Consider the following 27,937-nt stretch of genomic DNA (forward strand, 5'->3'; position numbering starts at 1 on the left):
CTCGGCCCCTGCCTCGACAGTATGTCTGCTCCCATATTTTGTTTCCCAGGAATATATACTGCTCTTAATGAGAGGAGTTTGCTCTGGGACCACACCAGGATCTGGTGCGCCAGCTTGTACAAAGGGCGCGAACGCAGACCTCCCTGGTGGTTGATATAAGAGACCACCGATGTGTTGTCGGTGCGCACCAACACATGGTGACCCCTCAGGTCTGGGAGGAAGTGCTTCAGTGCACGATAAACTGCTAGCATTTCTAGACAATTGATATGCCATGTTAGATGGCGATCGCTCCACAGACCACGGGCAGGGTGGCCACTCATGACTGCACCCCAGCCGGTGAGGGATGCGTCCGTCGCTAGTGTTACACGGCGACAAGGAGCTCCCAGCACCGGGCCCTGTTTCAAGAACCAAGGTTTCTTCCACATGTCTAAGGCACGGAGGCAGCGCCGCGTGACCTTGATAGTGCGAAGTAGATTGGCCCTCGGGGAAAATCCCTTGGTCTTGAGCCACCACTGTAGGGGTCTCATGTACAGCAGGCCAAGAGGTATCACGTTGGACGCAGCTGCCATCAGACCCAACAATCTCTGAGATTGTTTGACAGTGAGTGACTGGCCTTCTTTGACTCTCTCGACTGAGATGCGTATCGACTTGATACGAGCAGGGGACAATCATGCCTGCATCACGGTCGAATCCCATACTACGCCTAGATAGGTGGTTCTCTGAACCGGAGAAAGCACACTCTTATTGGCGTTCAGTCTCAAACCCAGCTCCCCCATATGTGCGAGAACGACACCTCGATGCCGAGCCGCAACCTGCTCTTGACTGAGCTAAAATCAACCAGTCGTCGATGTGGTTAAGAATGCGGAAACCCTGCATGTGCAGGGGGACCAGAGCCGCGTCTACACATCTTGTGAACATGCGGGGTGAGAGTGCAAGACCGAAGGGAAGTATTCGATATTGGTAGGCTTCGCCCCCGAAAGTGAACCTCAGAAACTTCCTGTGTTGTGGAAGGATGGAAATGTGGAAGTATGCATCTTTGAGATCTATTGTGACAGACCAGACCTCGGACCTGATCTGATCTACAACATGCTTGACCGTGAGCATTTTGAACTTCAATCTCATAACTGAATGATTTAAGACCCTCAAGTCTATAATTTGACGCAACCCCCCATCCTTCTTTGGAACTGTGAAATACCAGCTGTAGAACCTGGACTCCCTGTCTTGAGAAGGGACCATCTCGATGGCCTCCTTCTCTAATAGGGTTTCACTTCCTGTTCCATAACCAGACCCTGCCCGGGGCCGACCATTGTCGGAATGACCCCGTTAAATATCGGCGGTACAGAGCCGAACTGAATACGGTAGCTTTTTCTACTGCGTGCAGGACCCATTGAGATACATTTGGTAGTAGTCTTCACGCTGCTAAATAATCTACTAAGGGAATCAGTCCCTTGAGACTGACCTCTGGTGTAATAGGCCCCCGCAGGGGCAGCGAGCGTCTCAGCCCCGCTACACACAAGGGCGGAAAATACTGAGAATGATGCTCGCTGGGGACCGCTGCGCCCTGGAAGACTGGCAGGGTTGGCAGACCGGCCCCCAGAGGGCGCTGAGGCGAGACGGGAACCTTGTAATGCGGTGTACGCCACTCCACCCCAGTTGGGGCCGCCCTCTGCAGTCGTGGCCGAAAAGTGTAAGGACTTCCTAACAGAGGGCCTCACAGCCTGAAGTACGGCCCTCAGATCCGCCTTAGGCTGGAAAAAACCCTGGTTCAGAGCGTTGCTTCAGCTTCCGGTCCCGACGCAGGGGGAGCGCGGGTGGCAATGCTCTGACTACAGACTGGGAGGGCTGCTCTCGCCCAGCAGCCCCTCCAGTATATATAATTCTCAGAGTGAGATAAGTGTCATTGTATTCCTCAGAATTTAATGCAAACAAACAATCAGACGAGTAAACATGGTCTGCATTGTTAATATAGTTCATATCTAACTTCTCATTGTCAGATAGATGCTGAATTTAATTCCTCAGAATTAATGCAGTTAACCAATCAGACGAGTAAAGACGGTCTGGATTTGGTAAGATTTACATCAAAACTGAAAATGATGTAGTACACGCGTTGCCTCGGCAACACGCGAGCCGCTTAGTCACACAAACAATATAAATCTCCTCGGAGATAAGTAGCTGCAGCTGCGAGTTCACAGAGGGGGAAGGAACCGCTTCGCGTGCTTCCGAACCTCGAGATGAACTCTAAATCTAGGGAATATGGGTGGAGATAGGCAGAGCCGTCTTCGCCCCGTCCTTAGATATGCGAGAAGCACAGTCAGCCCCCTTATTTTTATTTTTATTTCGAGAGCTGACTGCGTGAGCTGCGCTCCTCATTAATGCTGCTCGTTATACAGTTAGGCATAATATGTTTGTGAAACTGATGCTTGTGTAACTGTTTGTCTGTGCAACTGATGTTTATGCAGCTTATGTTTGTGCAACTGCGAGCTCATCGACGCCCTCTGTTTTAATCTCCTCGGAGAAAAAAAGATGGTGCGTCACGGCTGTCACTCGGGGGGAAGGACCGCAGCACTCTGGCTTCCGCACCTGGAGATCGGGCAGATCTGGCGGGTGAGGTAGGAGATAGGGACGCGCCCGTCTCCCTACCCTCCAGCAGATCTTATCTGCGAACCCAGCGAGTGCGGGCGCCGCTCCACCTCGGCAAAAGCAGGACCGACACCGCGAGGAACGCTGGCGAAGACTCCCCCTCGAGAGAGTCCTCCGGGATCGAAGCGTCCACACTGGCTTGTACCAGTGCAGGCAGTTGGCTCCCCCAAGAGCCGAAACAGCGTGCCTCAATCCCAGGAAGACCGCGCACAGACCGTGTATTCTCACTCGTGATGAACACACAATCTGAAACACAATCTGGATTCGCCTTTCAGATGTCTCGTCTTAGCTTTGCTCTATGACTATTGCTTACTCTTTGAGGAGCTAATAGTGACAAACAACAATAAATAAGACTGACAAGACAGAATGACATGCACACACAGAGCGCTTGCTGAAAACGCAGACGCTGAAGCCAGCTGTGCGGCTCGTGCCTTTATAGCTTTATATATATAAATCATGACGGTATTTGTATCTGCCTGTTATAAATTGTGTCTTATTGACAAATGGTAGGTTTAGGGGCAGTGAGTTGGAGTTGGAGTGAGACCGTGTTGCAGAGGTACGCATTTGCCATGAGACTGGGTTGTTCAGCAATAATGTCAAGCATGCTTCTTTTGTTGTAGCTGTTTTTTAGCTAGTGATTCACAAATGGGTTACAATTGGTCAGACGGGTTTGTAAAAAGGTCTGGAATTGTTCAAGATCACAGATTGAGCCGTTTACAGTGGTTTCTTACATTGAAACAGTAACAGGATACTTTATAAGACAAAAAGAAGCGGCTCTTTTTTGCTTACAAGTGGCTCTGTACTGCAGATAAAGTCAATTTATATTCATATATCCATAACAGTATCAGAAAAAAATAGTACACATATGGGGACAAAGTTGAGAACAGTACCAGTGAAAAACATGATTCTCATGATTCCTAAAAACCTCTGATGCAAAGGTTTCGGCTTCCATGAGTGACATTAGCTTTGATGACAAATATAAATTGTGCCTACATACAGAATGCATTTCTTTGCATAGGTAATATTAAATGTGGGCACAACATTAATTCTGTAACTGTGAGACTGCACACATTATAAGAGCGTTCACTATAAATCATTCTGCAGGATAAAAAAGCCCATCACCACAACACAAAAGAAGGGGGCAGGTGTGATAGCACACTAGTAGGAGTGTGTCAACTCATCAAAACAAGAAAACGTTAGCTTCAAAAGTCATTTGCATATATGTGCAGATGAAAACAACAAATAGTGTTCCTGTTACCGGCGCACACCTAAACCTGGCTCTGCTAGCATTCAGCCCATGGAGCCGCTGACGGTGGCCTTTATTGTGCTGCAATGCTATTCACATCAAGAACATAAAGTTGTGCAAGTGATGTGCATGTCCCAGATGTGTCAAGAAATCACAGCAGCATCTTCACAGCGTAACCCACTTATGACTGTCAGGTGTACTTGTGTTCAACTGTTCAATACATTCCTGCCTTTATCCTTATTTGAATCATTTGCCTCGCTCATCTCCTCTTTTGAATAAAAAAGTTATATTTATACATTCCTGACTCGTCTTGATCTGTTTTTCTGTGAGAGAGAGGCTTTAACCGTCAGCATGCAAACATTTTTAAATGGGCCATTGCCACACATGGTTATTTGGACATATTGTCAGTCACCTGATCTTACAACATCTCAGCAGACCAGTGTGTTTCTGAGATGTGAGATCTATATGAACAAATGTATTGTGACATCTGACCATTACAGCAACAGGGACTTTATTAACTCTGCATTCTAAACACACAGATATTAAGATTTGCGCCTAAAAAATATTCCACTCTTCTGGGAAGACTTTTCACAAGATTTGTCCAAATGTCTTGGTGAGTAACTGGAAGTCTAGGGGCCAAGCAATTTTTATCGGGGAACCTCCTGGAAACGCGATTGGGCTACTTTTGGACTAGTTTTGAGAAGCAACTGGGCAGGATTTGTTGTGAAAACCTGGCAACCCTGATCTGACACATGTGCTTGAGATATACTTCTAATTACAGGAGCGTCTTTACTGATGAGATGCGCATGAAAATCGCATTCAATTTTTTGCACAGCCCTAGACAGAGGTAAAACGATGATTCCAAAACATTTGAATTCTCCACTGCAATGCGATCTCATGCACAACATCTCGGTTACTGGACATAAAGAGTTCATTTTCAAGAATAATGCAGGGAAACGCTAAGGACCTGATGACGCAGACCTGTGCTTTCTAGCCAGTCACTGAACTGAACACATCGATCTCATATTTTGTGACACTGCTTCAACTTCGGTTTTAAATAGGAATTAAATGCCATAAGAATGAAATGCCACAGAAAAAGCCAAAGATAATCAGTTTCCCCTGAAGAATAAATAAAATGAGAGCTGACGTTGTTGTATTCCTTTTTGTTCAATAAAATGTGTGAATTCTGAATTGAAGTAGTTTACATTTGAACAGTTATCTGAAAGACTTATGCTGTTGTGGACAGTAGGGTTGGGAAGTGGTTCTCGTACCGTCCTCCTCTGTCTGGATGATGGTCTCGTCGCTCTCTTTGCGTCCCTCAGGGTTGGTGAGGATCATCTTCAAGCTGACGTTGGTGTTGGGCGGCAGGTTGCCCACCACGTGTCGGGGGGCTTTGGGGTCCATCTCCAGGCAGTCGGCTTTGCTCTGGTTGGTTTTGTGGTAGTGGTAGCAGATGGTGACGTTGAAGGTGTGACAGCGGGTGATGTTGTAGCCCAGCGACTCCCAGTCCACGGCGATGAAGCGCGCCTGCGTCTCTGCGATCTTCAGACTCTTGGGGGTCCGCATGGGTTCTGAGAGAGAAGACGAGAGACGGGTTACACTAGCAGACACTATTCACACTCAGAGGACTCGTACGCTGAAACATGTTCACCTATCGGGAAGAAAACTTAATGTACTTTAGTGATTCACAAACACAGCTCGTTGTTAAAATGGGACTCAGAAGTTGTCCCCCTCCTGGAGGCAAAATAAAAGCGTGATGAAATGATACAGACATTCATTTATTTACATCTGTTCCACAATTGCTTGCAATATCAGCTCATCTCACTCCACATTTTTTGTTATGTCTTTTATGATTGTTTCTGCACCTGAGAGATCTGAGTGACAATCAATCCATGACATATTATACAGGTTTCTTACAAAGTTTTATTGCCACCCAAACCATTAAAATGATGCATGTTATAGATCTCGTAAACGTGTCATTCATGCTCATGTTTAATTTTTTCACCTTTCATTTTTGAACTCATAATCATGTCTAGATCTTCCTGTGAAACATGATGTTTGCAGGTTTTCTCTTAAATCTCATATTCCGATTCGCCTGCATCCAATCAACAACCCATGCATGAACCCAAATATTTCTGATAATCTATTTTACTTAGATGCATGTAACAAACAGCGAAGATATGACTATCTCAGTTTCATAGCAACTTTCAAATTCTGAAGAAAAAAAAAAAAAACAAGTTTTTAACAACAGGATTCACAGAAATGCCTTGTTTAGTTTTAATCTCAGCTTGAAAATCACAGTGTTTGGTTTTACATATCTTTTTCTGATGTTTAGATTAAAAAAAGGCTGAAGTGAAAAGCAAGAGGGAACTGGTACGATCGGAGAGAGAGAGAGAGAGAAAGAGAGAGAGAGAGACGGGAAGTCCTGTGAAAGCAAATGAGGCACCTGTGGACCAGATAAAGGCCCCTTCATACACACACTCACACACACACACACACACACACACACACACACTTGAAGCATCTCTAAACTAGCCTATACATCAGTGAGAGAGAGGCTTCTTACAACACCTCCCCATAATGCATCAGTGCAGTACTCCAAGATGTCTTGTAATTACTGTAACAGAGTAACTCACCTGTGGCACACAGTTCATCAGTGTCAATACTGCACACACACACACACACACACACACACACACTGCATCATGCTAAAGCAAGCAACACACACGCAGCCGTCTTCTCTCTGGGATGAATTGTTCTTCTGTGTTGATGGTTGGTCATGAGATGCAGATGTAGATGGTTGGTTATGGCTCAATGTCCAGTACACTTTGACCCTTACATTCATCTTTGACTTAACCTCAACTCCAACTAAACTGTAACCTTCGTGTGCAGCCATAAATCAGCAAACCTCTCAATAAAGTCAAACCGGGTCTATTCCCAGCCTTAAATAACCTTTGACCTGAGAGTCAGTCAGGACTAAGCTGAAGTGTGTGGGTCAGAGACCAGGTGTTAGAAAACTCAATAGATTATACACACATCAATGCAAAAGCACACAGAAACGGTTTTCACAGTAAACATGTATTTTCCTGCAGTTTGATTCAAATGTCTTAAACATTAAACCAGATCTGCTATTATTCAGATAACATAAAAATGATCCCAGAAGTTGTGAAAAGTGCTTTATAAATAAATACAAATACCAAGTAGAAAACATACTCCACACAAATATGTGGATGCAAACACTTCAAGCTAGAGAATGATTTCACTTCTGATTTCATTGATTACAAATCATAGTTTTTTTTTTTTTTTTTCTCAGAGCAATGTATCTTTTTACAGTAGATTTACAGAAAGTTTTAGTAATATAGTTTTACTACATGGTTCTAGGTCTAGACAATTCGCATAAAATGACTACATAAACGATCCTCAGAACTGATATTGTATATAGCTATATTGTGCTCAAGTGTAATTAACGTCACAGTGAAATGGAAGCAGCATCAGTTATGGAATTTGGATTAAACATTACACGGCTTTAACCTTTTTATATGTAACTCAGGCATGAATGTTCTAGAAAGGCATGTTAACATGAAAAACAATGTAAGTATGACATGGAATGAAAGCCAGGGGCAGGTGAGAGAACATGATGTAAGAGGAGAGAACTCTGGGAAAGAACAGAAGCAGAAACCCAGATCAGCGGGTGGCATGTGAACCGAGGGCAGAAGAGTAAACGACACACACACACACACGCACACACACACACACACACACGTTTGTTTTTGTGTAAGGTGTTCATCCCATAGGTGTAATGGTTTTTATTCTGTACAAACTGTATATTCTATCTCCCTTCACCAACCCTACACCTAACCCTAACCCTCACAGGAAACTTTGTGCATTTTTACTTTCTCAAAAAAACTCATTCTGTATGATTTATAAGTGTTTTGAAAAATGGGGACATGGGTTATGTCCTCATAAGTCACCCTCTCCTTGTAATACCTGTGTCATACCCATGTCATTATACAGAGTTGTGTCCTGATATGATACAAATGCTCTGACATGCTCTGAATACAGATGAGGAACTTGTTAACACAGTACAGTGAATGACTGTTTGCTCCAAGCTTGTTTATAACAAAGCGTTTCCCAAAATCCCTTTGGGTTACATATTCTCTCTCTGGCTCATGATTGTCACAAATCTTCAGAAAAGCAAAGAAAACAAGACTTTTGGCCTGATATGAGAACGAATGTTCTTATAGCAGGTGCGCTGCCAGCTTGAGGAAGACCTGCATCATTAGGCAGATTCAGTGTCAATGTCCAATTCTACATTTAAAAACCAAACAAACACAGGAGTCTCATGACGAGCTTTCAAGGCTTCAGCTTCCTTTAATTTGATACTCTGACTCAAGGCAACCACAGTTCATCAAAGAAAGCTCGCTGTAATCTGCCATTTGGTCAAACTAGCTGAACTGTCCGTGACATTAAAATCCTCATTATGCTAAAAAAGTTGTTATGTTACATGAAGATAGGATACTAGGTGTCCAGAAAGGCTAGGGATGAATGAAATCATCCGGCAAGCGTTGGATCAGACCATGTGAACAACTAAACTTGCACATTCTGAATGACCATAAAAAAATTAAAAAACTGTTTGTGCAAAGGAATGGAAGAATATAGTTCAGTGGATGTTTTTAGAGAGAGGAGTGATTGAATTTTAATAGCATCTGATCTGTTGTCCTTTATTCATTCAGTCTTTCTTCATTCCACACATTCATGTTTGTCTTCTCCATTAAAACAGAGACTACATGAGTGCTTACAGTATATATGGCAATATGCTAGTAATATGCAGGCTCAGAAATAATTAGTTGATGTGTTACCAGTAATATATAAGTTCATCAGTGAAAGAGCTGACTCCAACATCACAAACAGAGACAGAGAACCCACTCTTGACAAATCACAGCTGTGGTCAAGTAACTGCTGTCTAGAGGTCAATTAAAAGGGATTTCTGAGTTGAAGATGTCCGGCTTGTTACGAAGCTGTGATGGTGAATTTAGAAAAGCGATTTATCTCTGAGGATTTTACAGTCCAACAGCTTCTGTTACACACATGCTAAAAAGTCTGGTAATTGATTTGATCTTGTTTAATGCCAGGCTTTTGGCATCTGAATGTGAGAAAGAAACAGGCAGCCAGACAGAAAGTCTCCCTGAGGTTTTAATGTGGAGCTCTGCAGGATGACGAAACAACTTCCTTCTAGGGGTGGGCGATATTGACGAAAATGTATATCTCAATATTTTTTATCAATATCTCGATATCGATATTCAGACGATCATTTTGCAATCATTTTGCAATATATGTACTTAATAAATTAACTTTGTGCTTTGCAAACAGTACTCTAAAAGTAATACACTAACAACAATGTGACTACCGTTTTAAAAAAAAGTTAGAGAACATTAGAACACAACACAATATTACATTTTTGCACATTATATTAATATAAATGAGGATAAAAAAAGACAAAAGGTACAAAATAACACAGACACTGCTCTGCAGTACGGCTCCGAGGTTCTGCTGGACCACAGGTCAGAGGTCGTGGCATAATAGGTGACCTTCTGCAATTTCTGGGACAGCGTTTGTCTTGAACGGTTTTGGTAGAGCAGTTTCACTGAAATATCTCCTTGAAGGCAGATTATATGTGGGATCTAAAGTCTGTAACATTTCTTGAAACCCATCCTTCTCGACTGATTGAACTGGCAACATAGACCTTGCAGTAAAACTTGTTACAGAGTTTGTAATCGTTTTCCACTTTTCGCTTTTTTTGTCATATGGTGTTTTCTTTGTGAATGTTTCTGTTTCTTTGTGAAAGGTCTGTTGTGTCTGTTATTTTCTTTGTACCGTGTTTGTTGCAGCAGTGCTGTTTTGTTCAGCACCAAGCCTTTGATACTCTTCAAACTGTGTTTTGTGTGTTATACGGAGATGATGGAAGAGGTTGGTTGTGGCGCTCTGCTTTACGGTGATCTGCATGCGACAAAATATTACAGATGGGCGACTTTTGTTGCTCGTCTTTTTTGTCAAAACCAAAGCATCTCCAGGCTAAAGAAGCTGACCCACGTCTCGCTGTTAGCTCTTCTGGCACTGGTTTTGAGGAGGACTGTGTATTTTTGCTTTCTTCGTTCATTTTTGTGATGTTGCGCTTGAAGCTAGATAACAAGTGACTGAGTAACATACGCACGGCGCACTGTAATGACGTAAGACGTCAGGGGCACTGAGGCATTATGGGCAGTTCACCGTATTAATAAAAACGTTTTAGTTTGTACAAAAAAAAAGTTTTTTCTAGAAGTTAAAAGAAGCCCTGTTGGTGTTCAGAGGCTATTCCGGTGGATCTCTCGGGAAAAATGTATTCCATCTTTTACACTCATCATTTTTCTAATGATGCAATCACGAAGCTCGTCACTTGAGGACGCCACAGACATTTAAGAAAAACTTTTTAACTTCAGACTTCAGTTTTCCGCAAACAACGCATATTTGCATTTTCTAGCAGCTATTTTATAAATCGTACATCCGCTTTATGTTTTTGGATTGTTGCTTCAACTAAAAAACGTCATAACACACAGGTAAGAACGCCGTAGTTGTATTGCCAATTAGTAGCAGCTTACTCATTGAGGTACGATCGTGATTTTGTCCAAAAAAAAACAAAAAAAACAAACACACATAAAATACAGTCAAACAAACCCCTACATTACTAAAATCGCAACATATAATTGTTTAGAAGGTTAAAGTGTGCATTGTTTGTTTTCTCTTTAACTTCCTTCAGCTCTTTTCATGTTTGGGAGGTCGGATGATATCCCAATTTTGCATATCGTCCAGACAACAATTTGGATATTATGGTCTAAACGATATATCGCCCACCCCTTCAGTAACACAGAAACACTCATTCTCTCCCCGTTACAGCTCCCTCACAGTCAACACACTTATTCAGAAATAATGGATCAAATCAGAATCAGAGCTTAATCCAATGAAGCTAAAGACGTGTCTCCAGAGTCTTCAGGAATCTTGTGGTAATGTCTACATTTTGATGTTAAATCCATTATTGTTTTATATCATTTATACAGTACTTAATACTATTTAATTACATCAAAAGTAACTAACTGTAATTAAATTTCAAAGTGTGATCCCTTAATTTTTCAAGGGAAAAGTAATTAAATTACAGTAATTTACTACTTAGTAATGCATTACACCCAACACTAAATTACCCACGTTTCTCTTCTCGTGATGTGTACATACCAGAGTTTCCGCTAGAAAAAAATGGTCAAAGTGACCGGCAGAGGTTTCCTTTTCCGGACATTTTGATGATATGCCGGTCAAGTATCGCCTCTTAATTAGTCAAGGTGAGGAAAACTGGAGGCAGGCTATGTAACGTAAAAAATGACATAATCAGGCCGCCAAATACAACATGTTTATTAGCCTAATTTTCAAATAGACGAAAAAAAAAAACATTTTGGTTCATTTCTTCATTCGGATCTATTTGCGATCCATTCAATTCTAAACAAACAAAGCATATGTTTCGTCCTTGTTTCATTATAGATTAAGATAATAATTCATAAATGCACGCATAATTATCAGTGAACTTGATAAAAGTTGCAGACATGTTTTACATGCATGCACAAACAAATGTCTTTCAACTTATGTGTGCAAAATTCAGAATGAAATGAATGTGCAGCAATTTGTACAAATAGAGATTCTAGGTCTACTATACATGTTGTAGCCAAATAAATAAGCTTATTTAATTTAATATTTGTTAAAATATTATAATGTTATTTTTTAATTTATGTTGATTATGAAAAGTGAACCGCACGAGTAAGATAAGATGCGCAATATCGAGAGACATGGAGCGGGTCAGACATGATTTTGACCACTTAATTAAGTTTTGTTTAGTAGAAATACTTTTTTGAAGTGAATTTCGTTTTGTATAAATTGTATCTTAATTTTAATTTTTTTTTTTATCAACCAATTGCCTGGATTTAATACATAAGAAGCAAATATAGCAGACGACAGGCCTAATCATGCAGGCGCCCTCGCTTGCATTGCTAGTGAACTGGAGTGCATCTCATTAATTTAACGAAACTCAGCGTAGGCCTCACAGACATGAAATATATCTTAAGAAAGCTTGAAATGTCTTTTTAACAATTTAAAACAATTTTTTTTTTTTACCTATGCTAATTACACATTAAATTCAGGTAGACTGAGTCGCTGTCCTCAGTGCCCAGAAAAGCGCTGAAACGGAGATGAAAGGGGAACCCGTTTTTATTTATTTATTTATTTTTTTGGCTTATTTTAACTGGCCCATCCAGTTTTCTGGAGGCCCACCTACAATCAAAATCCTGGCGCCGCTAGTGCTTCGCAGCGGTCTGATATCAAGAAATAACAGACCGCATTCCACATTGGAATTCAACCAAGCCATGTAATAATGTTTAATAACTTTCAAACGAGCCTGTTCCTTCATAACATAGCCAAAGTTCGGTGTATTTTTGCTTCATACATTTTAGGCTTATTCTCAAATTCAGATTGTGTTAGGGGGGGCGGGATTATTAGGCAATTTTATTCAGACAATTTGACCGGAGAGATTTAATTTTGTCGGACATTTCATTTTTTTTCCGGCCAATGTCCGGCAATTACCGGACAACGGAAACCCTGGTACATACCCACAACAGCCAATCAGTGGTTTGCTGCACATTCACATGCTAAAACCCTTTAAATCTGAGGAGAAGAAACCATCTCCCGACTCTTAGAAAGCTCTTGGTGGCGATGGTATGATTGTGTTGAAGGCTGATAGATCCCTGACATCCTCCATCAGTTTAAATGTCAAGCACGCAATAAAACGTAGTGGTGAACAGCAACGAATTGCTCTGATTTGGCACGGCCCATCAAACCCAGAACCACACACAGATAACATTTATCCTGCCAACAATTACCAGCCTCCCTCTTCCCGTCTCTCTGAGCCGGGATCAATACGAGTGGAGAGCTGCATTAAGTTGCTAGATTAAAGCATTACTCCTCTGTAATAAAGCTTTATTGATCAGCCTCTCCATGATCAAATCAGAGCACACTTCCCTCAGACACCTCCACACCTCACACCGTCCGCGTCAGCTGGGATTTCTTCACTCCACGGGAAGCAGCGGTCCTTTTGGACAGGGTCTTAAAACACACACTTCCTGTCTGTCCAACACACACTCAAAAAAATAGTCTGATCTGACTAGCCGTGTATTGATTTTTCACAGATATTTTGAATTACGCATTGGATTGTGCTGCGTTTTAGGGTTAAAAGAGATTTTGTAATTTAACAGAAAAAGTCTTGGCAGAAAATTAAATTTTTCTTTGCCTTACACCTGCCTCAAATTAGTAATAAGTTAATAATTATTCAGTGAAGACTTGGAAACCAAGCCTAGAACATTTTCCACACCGGTCAATGGCTGGTGAATGGAGAAAATTGGCCATGAAACTGTATGAGCATTATTTCATTAAAAAGCAGAACAAAATGTGGTAACAATTTTAATAATCTTTAATTTTATAAAGTTATCTATCATTATTATTATTATTTAACCAACTTATAAAAATGGAATCAAATTGAATAATATCACTATAATACTACTGAACAAAACAAAAATGAACAAAAATGATTATTATTAATATTAATTTATATAATGACAGCACAAGAGTAATTATGGGTTGCTTTTATTCTTTGTCCTAAACATTAAACCATAGCGCTTTTATATTCTGGTGGAAAACATCAGATTATATATTTATATGATTACAACACAGTCTGAGTCGTCTGATAATCATAAGAAACCATAATTCGTTCCCAAGTACTGTTAAAATAATAAAAACAATGAGTAATGGAAAACCCTGTCCTGAAACACTGAAAACACTCACACACTGTACCCAGAAAAGCTGATTTGTCCTCACACTAGATGCTTGGAAACGATTCAGTAATTCCAATATTTGTAACAAATGTCTAATATTTTATTTTCACCTGTCTAGGACCAAAAAAGTGTGTGTGTACAGTAAATGAAAGCTGTGAGCTGGAAGACAGCAAATCAGAGCATATATTTATCTGTCCTGCTGAATAATACTGTATATTTGTCATGAAGACAATGTAATAGAAAGTCTATTTCTTTGTTTTATGCAGCAGTTGTCAGTCTGTCTTTCCTATGATCTGTAATTCAGCCAGCAAACACACTGCATGTTTACTAGAGATCTTCTCTACCTAGTGCACACTACAAAAACATCCAACCAACAAGCCCAACACAGAGTGACATTTCAAGACAGCAAAGCCATTGATTTCATTAGCAAGAGTTATTGTTTCCCATGAGGCAGTGCTTTGTGCCATTTCACGATGAATCATTGTCCGTGGACACACACACACACACTCACACACATTTACACAGAGGCTGTGGATGTAACGCGGGTCCGTCTCCAGCCTCAGATCAATGCTAATCTCATTCACAATGATTCTCCATGGCACAGCTACCTGATGAATAGACTCATCGATTTGCTGTTGTTCTGCCACTTCATGCAGGTGAAAACTTATCGGCTCTTTTTGAATTAGTCTGAATGGGAGGAAAAAGATTCACAACATGGAGCGGCACTGCTTTAAGCTGAGGTGTGTCCAAAAGGAAAACCTGAAGACACATTTTCTGAAGAAAGAGAAAGTGTTTTTTGTCTACATTAACCTCACTGCAGTAGGGCTAGGCTGTGAATAGTAAGGCTAGGAGAGAAGAGTAAATATGATCTAAGTAAGTATCAATCGTTCACTAACAGTGATGTTAAAAATGTTAAAAACTTTTTAAATAAAACTCATTTCTTTAGTAATGGAAATGACAGCATAAAGCCACATGATACAGAGTTTTCTGCTTATGTGTTGGCCGACAGAATGCTGTTTGGTTTGAAAAAGTGGCGATTGTATGCTGTTCTTCATACATTTTTTGTTATTGTGATTACAATAGCTTTCACAAAAAATTTGCAAACATGACTGCACCCACAGAAATAATTTCATAAAAGACAGCCATGTTAACAAAATAATTATGTGTGGTAATTAGGGTTAAAGTTCACAAACATATAACAAATAAATAAATAAATAAATAAAAATAATAACAATTTGAAATATGTTTATGTTGGAACTTTTTAGCTATTGATTTAGATTTGGCAACATTTCTAAATTCACTTTAGTTTTACTTGGTGCACTAAAATAACTGAATAAAATGTAATCAAAACTATATATACATACACTGTTGCTCAAAAGTTTGTGATCAGTGTGATTTTTTTGTATGTTTTAAGTCTCTTCCACTATCCAAGGCTATGTTTATTTGTTAAAAATACAGTAAAAAATGTAATCTTGTGAAATATTACTCAATTTAAAATAACGTGTTTCTATTTCAATGTACTTTTATAAACTATTTATTCCTGTGATGCACAACTGAATGTTCAGCATCATTACTCTAGTCACATGATCCTTCAGAAATCACTCTAATAGATATAATAATATAATAGAGCAGATGTGTGCTCTAAGGACCTTTCCTCTTCCACACTAACATTTTTGCTTTCTCTGCTCTCTCTCTCTCTCTCTCTCTCTCTCAATTGTCTTTGTTCATAAAACCAAGAGACAGAAGAAGAAAGCAGCAGTGTTTGTGTGTGATCCTGCAGTCATTCAGCGACAGGGTGATGCTTCACTTCCTTCAGCAGCATCTGAAGATGGCTTTAACCCCCAAACACATCCTCTGACTACTTCAGACTAAACGAGCGGCCTATGTATAAACGAGAGCCTTACAGGGCGACACTTGATCACAAAGGCAATTTATCCAGAGTCCAGAGAATGGAGCAGTGAAAGAGAAAGGGCAGGGGAGAGAACGAGACCAGAGTAATAGGAGGCATTTTAATTAATTGCCATAAATTGTAGGGTCAGGGAATGTGAATGTCATTGTGAAGGGCTGTTTATCGGACCGACAGATCTTCAAACCGATATTGAAAAGCTCTCCTGCTAGAGAGGGAAGACGGGAGATGGACGGCTTTTCTCAAGCAAAGCCATTCAAAACTGGCTCGTTCAATGATCCCTCCTTATTCGCCTCATCGACACGTTTCCTCCAACATATTTTCCCAACACAAAGACTGTCTGCCCACATACTTTCCATAATGCCATCACTCAGGGAGCCTCACATGTCCAGCACAGTGTAATCATGGCTAAAGAACCAATGCTGGTTGGCTTTAATTATGCTTTTACACCACAAGTGAGACTCCCTGTGGGCAGGAGGAAATAGAAAAACGGCAGAGAGAGAGGTCTGTAATGGGCCATGCTTCATAAATTTCAAGACAATCAATGCAGCAGTCTACTAATGGCACGTACTTAGCTAAAAAACAAACAGACACACACACACAGAGCATGTGGGCACCTATCTGACAGCTCCTTAAAATATGACACTATCGGCTCTTTATCATCATCCTCGATTTGGCCTCTATAAACAGCAGTTGTTTTCAGCAGGTCGACAGACATGGCTCATGTTTAGAATGTAAACTCAACCACTCCAACGACAATTATCGCTCTGTTTCACTCATCATGAGCTGGTTATTGTTGTTGAAAACTGTTACAAATGTTATGAGTGTGAATTAACAGACAATTGTGTGCTGTGGTGACGATATTGATTCATCGATTTTAATCAGTTCTCATTCTGACGAAACAATATCAATTCTTAAATCCCAAGATCAATCTTGTTCTAGCTTGTTTTCTGCTGATGCAAAAATAAAAATTCACTAAACATTACTGGATCCAATACTTGCAATAACCTGCTTTCTTACTTTATTTATTGAATTTTCTAAACAACAACAACAACAACACAAAGTAATAAAACAAACATAAAAAACTAAATAAGGTAAAAAAAAATATGTAAAAATAAATAAATAAATAATAAGTAATAAGTATATAATAAGAAATAAGTAGCTTAGTTACAAATGTGTGCTACTAACATGAATATACAAGTGCACAATCTGGAGTGCTTTCTTACTTTTGATATGAAATAAAGTCTCCGCTTCCAAATTCCGTCTTATTTGTTATGAAACACCAACAAGAAAATTCGTTCTGACTCTCTTTGGTTATGTATGTATATTTTCAGTTATTTATGGTAACCCTCGTTCCCTGAAAGAGGGAACAGAGATGTAAAGTCAGATGACCTATGATTTTGCTTTGATAGACCAATCTATTTCGAGTGTAAACTAAATGTGGCATTATTGCATCCAGCTGCAACTGGTCATTCCGTGAACATAAAAAGGCAGCAGGTGCAATGCATCCCAGGTTTTCACTGAGGAGCTGAGCCAGTAACCCGGCCACTCAGCGGTGGCGACAGGACGTGATGTCTCCATTCCCTTCTTTAGTGAACGAGGATTACCGTACGTAACCGGGACGTACCCTTTTAGTCGGTCACTCTCTACGCCATGTTGGATGACAACCAAAGCGCCATGGATGCTGCCCCTTCCAGTGCCCAGTGTAAGCCACCTGTACCCCTTTTTGGTGTAGACCGGGGTTCACAACAAGAAGTTCCGTTCACCATTGTTGAAGCACTACCCACTCAGTGAGATTGGATAACACTGGGAAAACGTACACGTTACACTTGGAACAGAGAAGCTGCAGAAGCTTCATCCATCCTGAATGTGGTCTTCGGAGCAAATACACAAACATCCGTTAAGGTGCACATGGAAAATTGGAGGTGACTGTAACCCTCTTGGAAATGGCAGAAGTCTGCCGGGAAAACACAGGTTCTGAGGCTATACCGTGGACTTTACACATATTTATTTATTTATTTTCAATGCTCCGTTTAGGCACCGGTGCTGTTTTAAAAGTATCAAAATGGCACCAGTATCTAATAAAACCCAATCGATACCCAACCCTACCGGTCAAAACTAGATCTCTTACACCGCCTTCTCTTCCAGTTCTGAAAGTCTTTTTGAACTTCCAACTTTGAAAAGTGCATTCGAACGGCACTTGACGTTGATCTCATTGCCCTTCTCTCCCCTCATCTCCCGTCCTCTCAATGGAAGTGGCAAAATGGACAAAAATCTTGTTTTCTGTGTCCATGTGAAGCATAAAGAAGAATCATCATCTCAGACTCACGCTGACGAGAGGAACGGGTTGAGACTGATCTCACCTGATAACCTTTTAACATCTCAGACATTCTGTTTAAATCACTCTCCACAACAAGCTTAAAGCCCCTTTTACCATCAGCCTTGACACCGACAATTATCAAAGAAAAAACTCCTTTTCTTCTGCACAGATTCTGCATTACATACACCGGCACTCATCCTCTCATCTCCCGGTCGATGGCGGCTGAATGGGCATGTAAACACCTGTAAAGAGTCCAAACGAGGCTAACTCGAGGGATGAATATATAACCAACCCTCACCATCTGCTAATTACTGGAGTCCAATCAACTCATCCGCTCCTCTTTCAGAGCAGAAGCATTCCCCTGCAGTGTCCCCTCTGCCTGCGGGTCACCCAGTGGAAAGAGCCATCACACCTCCATCACATCTCAACTCATTCACCCAATTATGAAGCAGATAAATAAGAGAACAAATAGAGATTTCTGCCAAAAGCACCTGTTCTCTGATGCTTCCCCCATTCATCTCACATCAGACGAGATCTCAACAACACTGTGCTCAGACAAAATTCCCCCAAGACCATTTTTTTATTTATTTACAGCTCTTACAAAGTGTCAACTTTGGATTTGTTTCTTTTCATTCATTTTTATCCAAAGCTACTTACAAATGACAACAATTTAGCAATCAAACCAACAAATGAGCAATAATATGTAACTGTTGTGACGCGTCAGTCTAATGCAGTTTTATTTAACTACTATTTCAGATTTTCTACTGCAAAATGTTATTCTTAATTCAGTGTTTTTTTGTCATTTCTTTGTAATTGTTTGTGAAATTTACTACCAATTTCTAAGAGAAAACTGTTTGTACACTGACTTTTTTCAGTGTATCATGAATATCTAATGCTTTTGCATATTTAAACTCATGACATAGTATTGAACCAATGGTATATGGTATCAAACTTGGTGTGACTCATCTTAAATACAGTAAGTACAAAAATAAATGTAATCAAAGCAGATGAGAAGATTTTCAGTGAATAAAAACATAAAATTCATCTTGTTCCTTGGAGAACTTGGAATATAGTACATACATCATATGGAACTTTCTGTCTTTATCAAGTTTGTATCATTTTGGGAGCCTGACAGTCACTGTTCATTACGGAAAAGAGCAGCATGCACGATCTGCTGAACGACCTAAAAGATGACAGAAAGTTTCCGGTCAATTATTCCCCCAAGTCCTCTAAAGTATTGAAAGAGGAACATTTTCACTTCGGGAGGGGTGTACAGGAGACTTTCAAATCCTAATAAAGCCCCACTTCCTCCTGCGTATCGTTTCACTGCGAGAGTCTCTGCGGCTTCCCTCCATCTGTCTGTCTCTCGTCTGCCGGACTATTAGAGTGTGAAGAGCTGGATTAGTTTAAGCTTTTTCCATCATCATATGTTTTCTACTGTCAGGCCTCAAATCTCCCTCCCGCTAGGAAGCACAGAGGGTCCTTATGTGTTACTAGGCAACCAGGGACAGCCCATAATCTTTGTTGTGACAAATAAACAAGGGAAAGAGTGGGATGATGGGAGGTTTGTGAGCAGTCTCATCTTCTTCATCTTGCTTCTGTCACCTGTCTCGCACACGGCCCTGCTCCGCCAGCACTGGGATTTCCTGATAGTTGACACATAACCTGTCTGTGAACTTATTAAATCAGCATCAAGTCTGATGTATCTAATTGTATCTGAATGTTTCAGGTAAAAAAAAAATGAGGTACAACAGTTGTCACTGGGGCACTGTCCTTTCAAAAGCTGCTCAAACGGTATGCACCATTTACTGTAGGTTCTAATATGGAAACTTCAGGTGCTACTATGAACCTTTAATGTATCAATATCCACACTTCAGGCGTAAATAAGGTACAAAAGTCTACATTTTGAAAAGTTACTGAGTCAGTGACAGCTTTTGGACCTTTTTGTCTGAGAGCACAGTTCAAAATTCAATTAAAATCAACTCCTTTTACTGTACTGTGTCCGTGTGGTTTTTTTTTTTTGTTTGTTTGTTTGCTTGATATATTGGTACATTTTATGCTAAAGGAAAAAAATACATATAATTTATTTTAATCAAACTGAACAACTTTCCTCAACTCTCAAACGACTCTTAATGCCGTGTGGGCAGAAGTGTAATGAATTGCGAATGCAACTGGCAGGATGCCTGAAGAAGATGCCTGAATGCACTCCAGTTCTTTTTCTAGATATATTGAATTGTATTTTGGGAGATTTTATACTGTGTAGGAATTTCATAAAGATTTTTATACTGTCAATAGAGTGGAATGTTTCTGTCTTTAATTTGCTATAGTTTAACCACTGACGAGTCAACCTACAGACGTCTTTCTTACAGCCATTTCTCCACATTGAGCTGGTAAGTATTTGATCATCTAGTAAATATCCACCGTTCAGCGTTAAACTAAGTTATGTTTGAACCTTCATTAATCCTGGTGACAGATTCACCCAGATTACCATGTCAGACCGCCCAGTCTGTTTCAGTTCATTCAACGCATTACAACCACACAATCTAGAGATGTTAAACATTCAATCCAGTGCTATAGCTGAGAGAAAGAGATACAGCGTTCTCTCAAGGTGTGAGAGTGCATCACACACACACACACACACACACCTCATGCAGGCCTCAGTGCATCCGACTCTTGATTATGTTTCATCTTTTATCCTTATGACAAGTGCTAATAAATCACTTCTTCAGTCGCGCCGGACATGAGAGAGCAAGGGAGGGAGAGAAAAGATCATCTTAAAAAAACAAGCATGTCGCCCTCCACTGTCTCTCCCTGAGGGACCGTATAGAAAGAAAAGAGAACAAAAACTAAAACTAATTCACACTATTCCCACAGGGAAAATGAAACCGAGAGCGTGTCACAGCAGCATCATATCAATTACCCATAAAGCAATGGGGCAATCTCGCAGCCCCCCTTAATGAACAACATCACATCAGAATTTCCAATTAAGCGACTCTTGTAGTGGCTTCCATACCTCTCTCTGAACATGAGCATTACTTCCTGCATCGCTTTTAGCTTCTGAGTTGGGTGCAACTGAAAGCACTTTCCCTGATGCACACACACACACACACACACACACACACACCCTCTCCAGAGAGCTCTATTACTATCAGAGGGAAACGAAACACGGTGCAACAGATGGAGATATTGTTCAGACAGAGAATGATAAATTCATTACATAATGTATTGCCCATCTATGCGCTGTCTCATCTGGCCTCTGTTTGCTTATTGCTTGATTAATTTCAGCAGCAGTTGGAACGGAGTCACCAGAAACAGTGTGTTTTTGTGTGTGAGAGCGTCGGTGAGCAAAAGCACTTGTGTTTTTGCCATTATTGTTACATTATAGACCATATTACCATATAAACTCGATAGCTCTGCTGCACCTAGACGGCAGAGTACACCAGAGCTTTACTCTGGAACCATGAGAGTCAATGCAGTCAGATTATTACTCTACCGGGCAAAAGTCTGGAATAACTAAGATGCTTTAATGGGTTTAATGGGTCTCTTCTGCTCATTTATTCAATCAAATATACAGTAAAAACAGTAATACTTTGAAATATTATCACAATTTAAAATAATTGTTTTCTATGAGAATATATTGTAAAATGTAAAATGTTAATTCCTGTATTGTTGATTATGTTTTTTATTAAATTATGTAAAAAATGTAAAACACTTAGGAAAAAATAAAGATGAAGATTATTTAGTAGCATTACAGGAGCTCAGCTGTTTTTTTTTTTAATTGTATAGCTTTTCCAGTAACATGCATCCTCTTCCAACAAGCATCATAATGAGAGAAAATGGTACTTTACTGTTTTATTGTACTGTGACTGCAGCTTCACAGCAAACCAACTGAGATCCACTTTTTGTTTTGACACTTAAACACTTTTCAAATGAGAAAATAATCTGATAATAATATATTTTATAATATATCGTTTCTCCCTTCTTGTTTAACTTGACTACTGCCCGCAGCTGGTAAGTTATTAGTGGCTTGTGGAGTGTTTTACAGAATAAGTCCTGTCCCGTAGAATGGGATGTCAGCAGACAAGGTGTATCTACTCCGAGGTGTTAGGAGTCTTAGCATCAGGAGCAGCGCTAAAGACCGGAAGCTCTTGTTCATGCACTGGTGCACTCATACACACACACACACACACACACACGCATACACACACACACACACACACACACACACAGAGGTAATGGGGCACTTTAACCATAGTACATGCCGTCTGGACTACTACATACTGTACGAGCTAATACAAATAAATCTGTGTAAAATGCTATTTTTGTCAATAACAGAACTGGCATATCCTGTGTATGCACTGTATAGAAACTATAGATTACCACGGAAGACATCTATTTTTTTTTTTTTTTTGCATCACATGCAGCAGACATTGTGTAATGATTAGGTCTGGGCATGAAACGATTCAATTAAATTCTGATTTAACGATCACAAGCTTTTGATTTGATTTGATTCAGTTCTGATTCTATATTGATTTATTTGAGCATTTATCAGGTACAGCACATGTTAATTTTTCTTAAGGAAAAAAAAATCTTTCTCAACTAAAGCCTTAAACTATATAGGGAACCCCATCCGTTGGTACAATACTATAATATTAAAGGTTACAATTAGCAAAAGGAACTATTAAATTCAACTGTGATTTATTTTGAAATGTAATAATCAACACTCAAGAGCTGACTGGTACTCAAGCATTTCAATTGCACACAAGGCATTGTTTATATATTTAATAAGATTATACAATTAAGTTATATTTCTACTCCAATTAGTTGTTGAAATATGAACATTTAAACATGGCTTAATCTCATGACAGATTTGCTAAAAAATGCATGAAATAATGATCACAACATTTAAAGGTTGAACAGAAATCTAATGGATATGTAACAAAATGCTCCTCTCTGAAAGCTGAAACCTTCCTTAACATCAAAATCAACAGCACAAAATGATTATGAAATAGTAATGTTTAATTATGTTTTGTCCATGCATCAGCTGAAAACACAGAAAGCATAGGTATATTAATAAGTAGGCTACTGTCAAGCCAGCCCTAGTAATAAGTAAAGTTATCATATTGTTATCTTTCTGTCCTCTCAAGAAACAGAACAAGGCATGAGCTCTGTGGGCTTCCGTATGTGAACTTCAGATCTCTGTACTCTTCAAGCATGCTGGCATTTCCATGAATTAATCACAGCTGTGTATTTCTGCACAAGATTTCTGACAGCTTCAGCTCTGCACTGAAAATCAATGGAGATGTACTAACACTCTCTATTCGTCAGGAAGTCCATTGCTTTTCCCCACTATTTTTTTTTTTTATTTTTCCCCGCCATCAGTAAGGATCTTTCTCCCGCATGCACAGCAACATTGATCAGGGCAGAGTGAACTTCTGAAGCAGTAAGAATGGCATGTGCAGTAGATTACCTTTCCTCTGATGGGGTAATATTTGGTCATGGGCTCTTTTTTCCATCTCATGTTTTATTCATGGGGTTGGGGACCGGTGGGGGGTGGGGGGTGGGGGTTATTGTGCGGGGAGATTGAAAATGTTGAGTTCGGATTCGGCATGTGGAAATAAGCCATGATTTATGTGTTTGTTTGTTTTTTGCCTGAGGAAGGCCACTGTAGAAGCGTGAGACGAGCGAGAGCGACAGAAGGCAGATGAAAGGCCACTAAAAGGTAAAACGGCCCTCGTACCTGCACTGCAGCAGCATGTTCATCCAAATGGCTTTTTGAAATTCAAATGAGGGCTGCCGAGGACCTGATAAGCACGTAGAGTCAACACACACCTTAACCACTACACTCGCACAGGATTATGGGTAATAAGGTCAGGGAATAAATATCATTATATGTGCACAAACCCACCTCTGCATGTTGAGGTGAAGTCAGTAAAACACAAGGGACAAGAGCACATGGAGGGGGGGAATTAAAGGGACACGTCGACCAGAAACCTCTTCACAGTGCTCAAAAAAACATACAAGCAAAAAAGGAAAACATTAGCAGAAAGTTGATCCCATTCTATTCCATACAATGAAAGTGTAAAGTGAATATTAAAATGTAACACTACGCCACTTTGCACAAGTTTTGTTAAAAATAAACCAATTTAAATTTTGTAGGAACCGTAAATGTTTCAAACCAATTCAGATGTTAATTTAAGGAGAAAGCCACCACAATAATGTCACCATGAGAATAATTACCATATTTGAATTGATAACAAAAAAAGTAGCAGTTCATACACACCACCCCTTTCAAAGAGATCAGAACTTAATTGGGAAAAAAATAGCTTGTCTCTGCAATCTTGTTGCTTTTGTTGTGTTTTTGCTTCTTTGTTTTCATCTTCTGGGTGAAAAAACATTCCCTTTAAGATGATTTGAAAATATGGTAACAATGATCCATTAGGCCAACACTTTTGTTCAGAATAAAAGGCCTTCCAGAGCATGTTTCTATTAGAGTTGTACCGATTCTGATACTAGTATTGGAAATATCACCAATACCACAACAAATTCTGTCATCGGTGAGTACATGAACTCATATACCGATCCGATACCATTCTCTTAAACATGACCTAGTTATGACCGCTAGCTTTGCCTAACCGCTGCACGGTTCTTCTTCGCTGCTCAGAATGCATTGCAAACACAGGAAGTTGTGCTGTGTTAAACAAGCAACCCCTGTTTAGAGCAGCGAAGAAGAAATGAAGACGCATTAGCAGCACTGATCTATATATGACTGGATCGCTCATCGCGTTCTAAACTGCCAACAGACAGTGAAGCCGCTTCTATATTATAGATCAGTGGTTAGCAGTGTGTCTGCTGTTTAGCAGTATTTCAGACTGGACCAACCATGCCACAAGTACTGGCACTTCATTACCAAGTCGGTGCTGAAAACTTCAAAATGTGATGATACCAGTGTCTCTTTAGAACCAGTAGTAAATTCGATTATATTCGTTACCCGCACTGCGTTCAGTCGCTTCTGTGTTAGTCAAAGCGCAGGGCTCCAGACTGTAGCCAAATATATACTGGTGTCTGTGAATATTAAACTGCAAAATACTATTTAAATATTACTCCTGCAATTTCTACATCTCTGTGGGAGACGGGCGCAGATGCGCGGGAGCTCACTGTTTTGTAGTCTCTGCCGTGTGTCACTATATGAGGACACGAACGCATAAACCGTCACTTCATGAGAATTTACAGTTTCATTTGAGAAAACTGTCATATCATAAACACAGACACTCAAAGATCTTCATGGCAGCCCATTAAAATAAATGTTTGGTTTAACATGAGTAAATTGACAATATATTAAGCTACTGTTGTAGCCTACAGTAGATTTAGCTATGTCTCTATGTAGTAATAATAATACGTCTCTATTAATAATAATAATAATTAGGGTTGCTTGTTTTTTAATTGTTTTGTTGTAAAGAGATTATCTGATTAATATATAATTTTTTATATTCCTAGACTTATTTGGTGCAGTTTTTTATACAGTTATATTGTAAAACTAAAATACCTTTTTTTTAGGTTGCGGTGTTAGATTTTTGGCTGCATTTGAAGTTCTTTTTCGCTTAAGAAAATAAATAATACTGTCAAATTCATGTCAGATAATAAAAATACTGTAATAAATAAAGTAGTTCACCATGTATTTGTCAATGTTTTATCAAAGGATAAGTCTGAAGCACACCATAAAATACTTCTAGCAATTTACACAGGGCTAGTAGTATATACAGCTGTATATAGAGATGCACACCCAGGTATCGGATCAGTACTCGGTATCGGCCGATAGCCTGAGCCCAGGTATCGGAATCGGTATCGAGAAGAAAAAAAGGGTATCAGAACATCTCTAGTTTCTATGACAACTTTTTCCCTATATGAAGCCATTAAAAGACCTATATACACCTCCAATATATTTTAAGAGTGGAGGAAATCATCTGAATGCGGAAAAGACACAAGGACCATTAACATTAATACCCAGTGCCAGCAACGCATGGCAAAGAGCTCAAATAAAACACAGTGTGTAGCAGGAGGAAGTCATTTCCATTTAAATAACGTTCTCTGGACATAAACTGATAATCTCCAGGCTTTATGATGTTTGTCTGCTGGATCTGCAGACCTGCACTCTTTATGAGATAGGCTGGGACACAGAATAAGAGTAAATGCACAAACAGAACCTGCGCTCCTACAGCAAAACAGCAAGCTGAGCTGTAAAGAGCTAGAAACTAGGACATAGGAGTTTCACACAAACACACACACGTCTAATGAGAGAAGGGAAACAAATGAGTGTGTGGGAAACTCAGCGATTTATTCCCCTCCACCACACACACTCAAGGAACCTGATCAATGTCTTTTGAGACCTAATCAATCGTCTTAAACCACAGGCTAATGTGCTTAATGACCTCTTCAAATCTACTATGGATTGAACGTTAAAATTAAGGTTATTTCAGTTGCCTTAAAAGACTCTACGAGTGCAAATCATCTCCCGGAAATCATTTGTGGACAAAGCACCGCACCAAACGAGTCCTGATGCTGCTGGGCTGAAAATGTAGCGGTCAGGGTTTATTTAGTCGAGCACAAACACAATCCATATAGACGACACTGAATGTGAAACAGAAACAAGTAATGATTTCTCTTATATTGGTGAGCTGGCATGCTGCTACATACAATTAAGGAGATATAACACATAACATTTTGACAATAACAAACAACCTTATTTCCTGATTTTATTCACACAAAACAGCACTTTTTTCTCTTTTACATCTGATAAGATGTAATTCCCCAACTAATCATCCCTTCCGAGGCTCAAAAATGCATACGAAATTAAGTTCTACCAACATCTGGCACAGTTTTAGGCTACTTGTGACTAGTTTGATCCCTTATTAAGTATATGTTGCACATAAATGTTCCCATATGAATGTGAATGCATGTACTCGCACACATTTACTCAATAAGTTGCAGCAGATTTCTAGTTACCAGCATGCTTTGCTTCTGATTGATAAAAGAGAGTACCAAATTTAAAATTAAGTGTTATTTCATGTGTTTTTTGTTTGATATGTCAGTGTTTAATGTTATATTATTTTGAAACTTTAAACTGTTTCTGGTATGTGTAAGTTAATGGGGTTACCACTGCGCTGAAGAATAGAGCCTGTGGTTGGGATGATGATTGGCCAAACACCATTGAGGGTCTATGTTGCTTTCTGTGCACTTTTCACTAAGTGCTTTAGTATGAGAAGGTGTGCTTATGCTATTGTAAACTAGCTATATTTTAAAGTATTAAACATGTATACAGTATTTTGTAATTTATTTGTTACACATACAACTAATACCATACATTTGTGTGTATAGTCCATGGGTAAATATATGTTCAGATTATTTATACACATGCAATACCATATCTTATAACATGTACATCTTTATATTATAAAGTGTATTACTGAATCTAAAATTACATAGATTGAGATAAGTAAATATATTGTCACATATTTTTTCAATATATGATGAAAGCAGCAGTTCCTTATGTATTAAACAATATATTATTCTGTATATTTTCTAATATACAGTTATATAATTTATTGATCACTCATATATTATGAAATATATTTTCATATATAATATATTTTTAAAGTCCACTATTTTAGAGCTGTAGACTTCATCATTAACTGACATCATACTGAAACTGTCCATTCTTACAAAACTTAAAAAAAAAATGCAACATGAACAGCAAATTTTTAAATATAAGATTCATCAAAATAACATGGTGACTGATACGATGTTCTCCTCCTGAGTAATGCAGAGGAGAGAGAGTGTAAGGCAGGCTGCACGAGGCATGTATATTGTTCTTACCCAGAAGGATTTCACCTTGACGGACGATGACAATTAGCAATTGGATTCATCCA

At 39.5% G+C, this 27,937-nt stretch overlaps 1 protein-coding gene across 12 annotated transcripts in view; it reads right to left on the reverse strand.

The window, feature by feature from the left end:
- LOC127938205 (receptor-type tyrosine-protein phosphatase kappa) overlaps positions 1-27,937 on the reverse strand; it is a 149,240-nt gene that overhangs the window by 35,300 nt on the left and 86,003 nt on the right. For all 12 annotated transcript variants that reach the window (XM_052534656.1, XM_052534646.1, XM_052534645.1 and 9 more), the window contains one exon: positions 5,158-5,457. In XM_052534656.1, the coding sequence (XP_052390616.1) occupies positions 5,158-5,457 (300 nt within the window). The remainder of the gene's footprint in view (positions 1-5,157; positions 5,458-27,937) is intronic.

This window comes from Carassius gibelio, chromosome A20 (genome assembly GCF_023724105.1).
Source record: "Carassius gibelio isolate Cgi1373 ecotype wild population from Czech Republic chromosome A20, carGib1.2-hapl.c, whole genome shotgun sequence".
NCBI lineage: Eukaryota > Metazoa > Chordata > Actinopteri > Cypriniformes > Cyprinidae > Carassius > Carassius gibelio.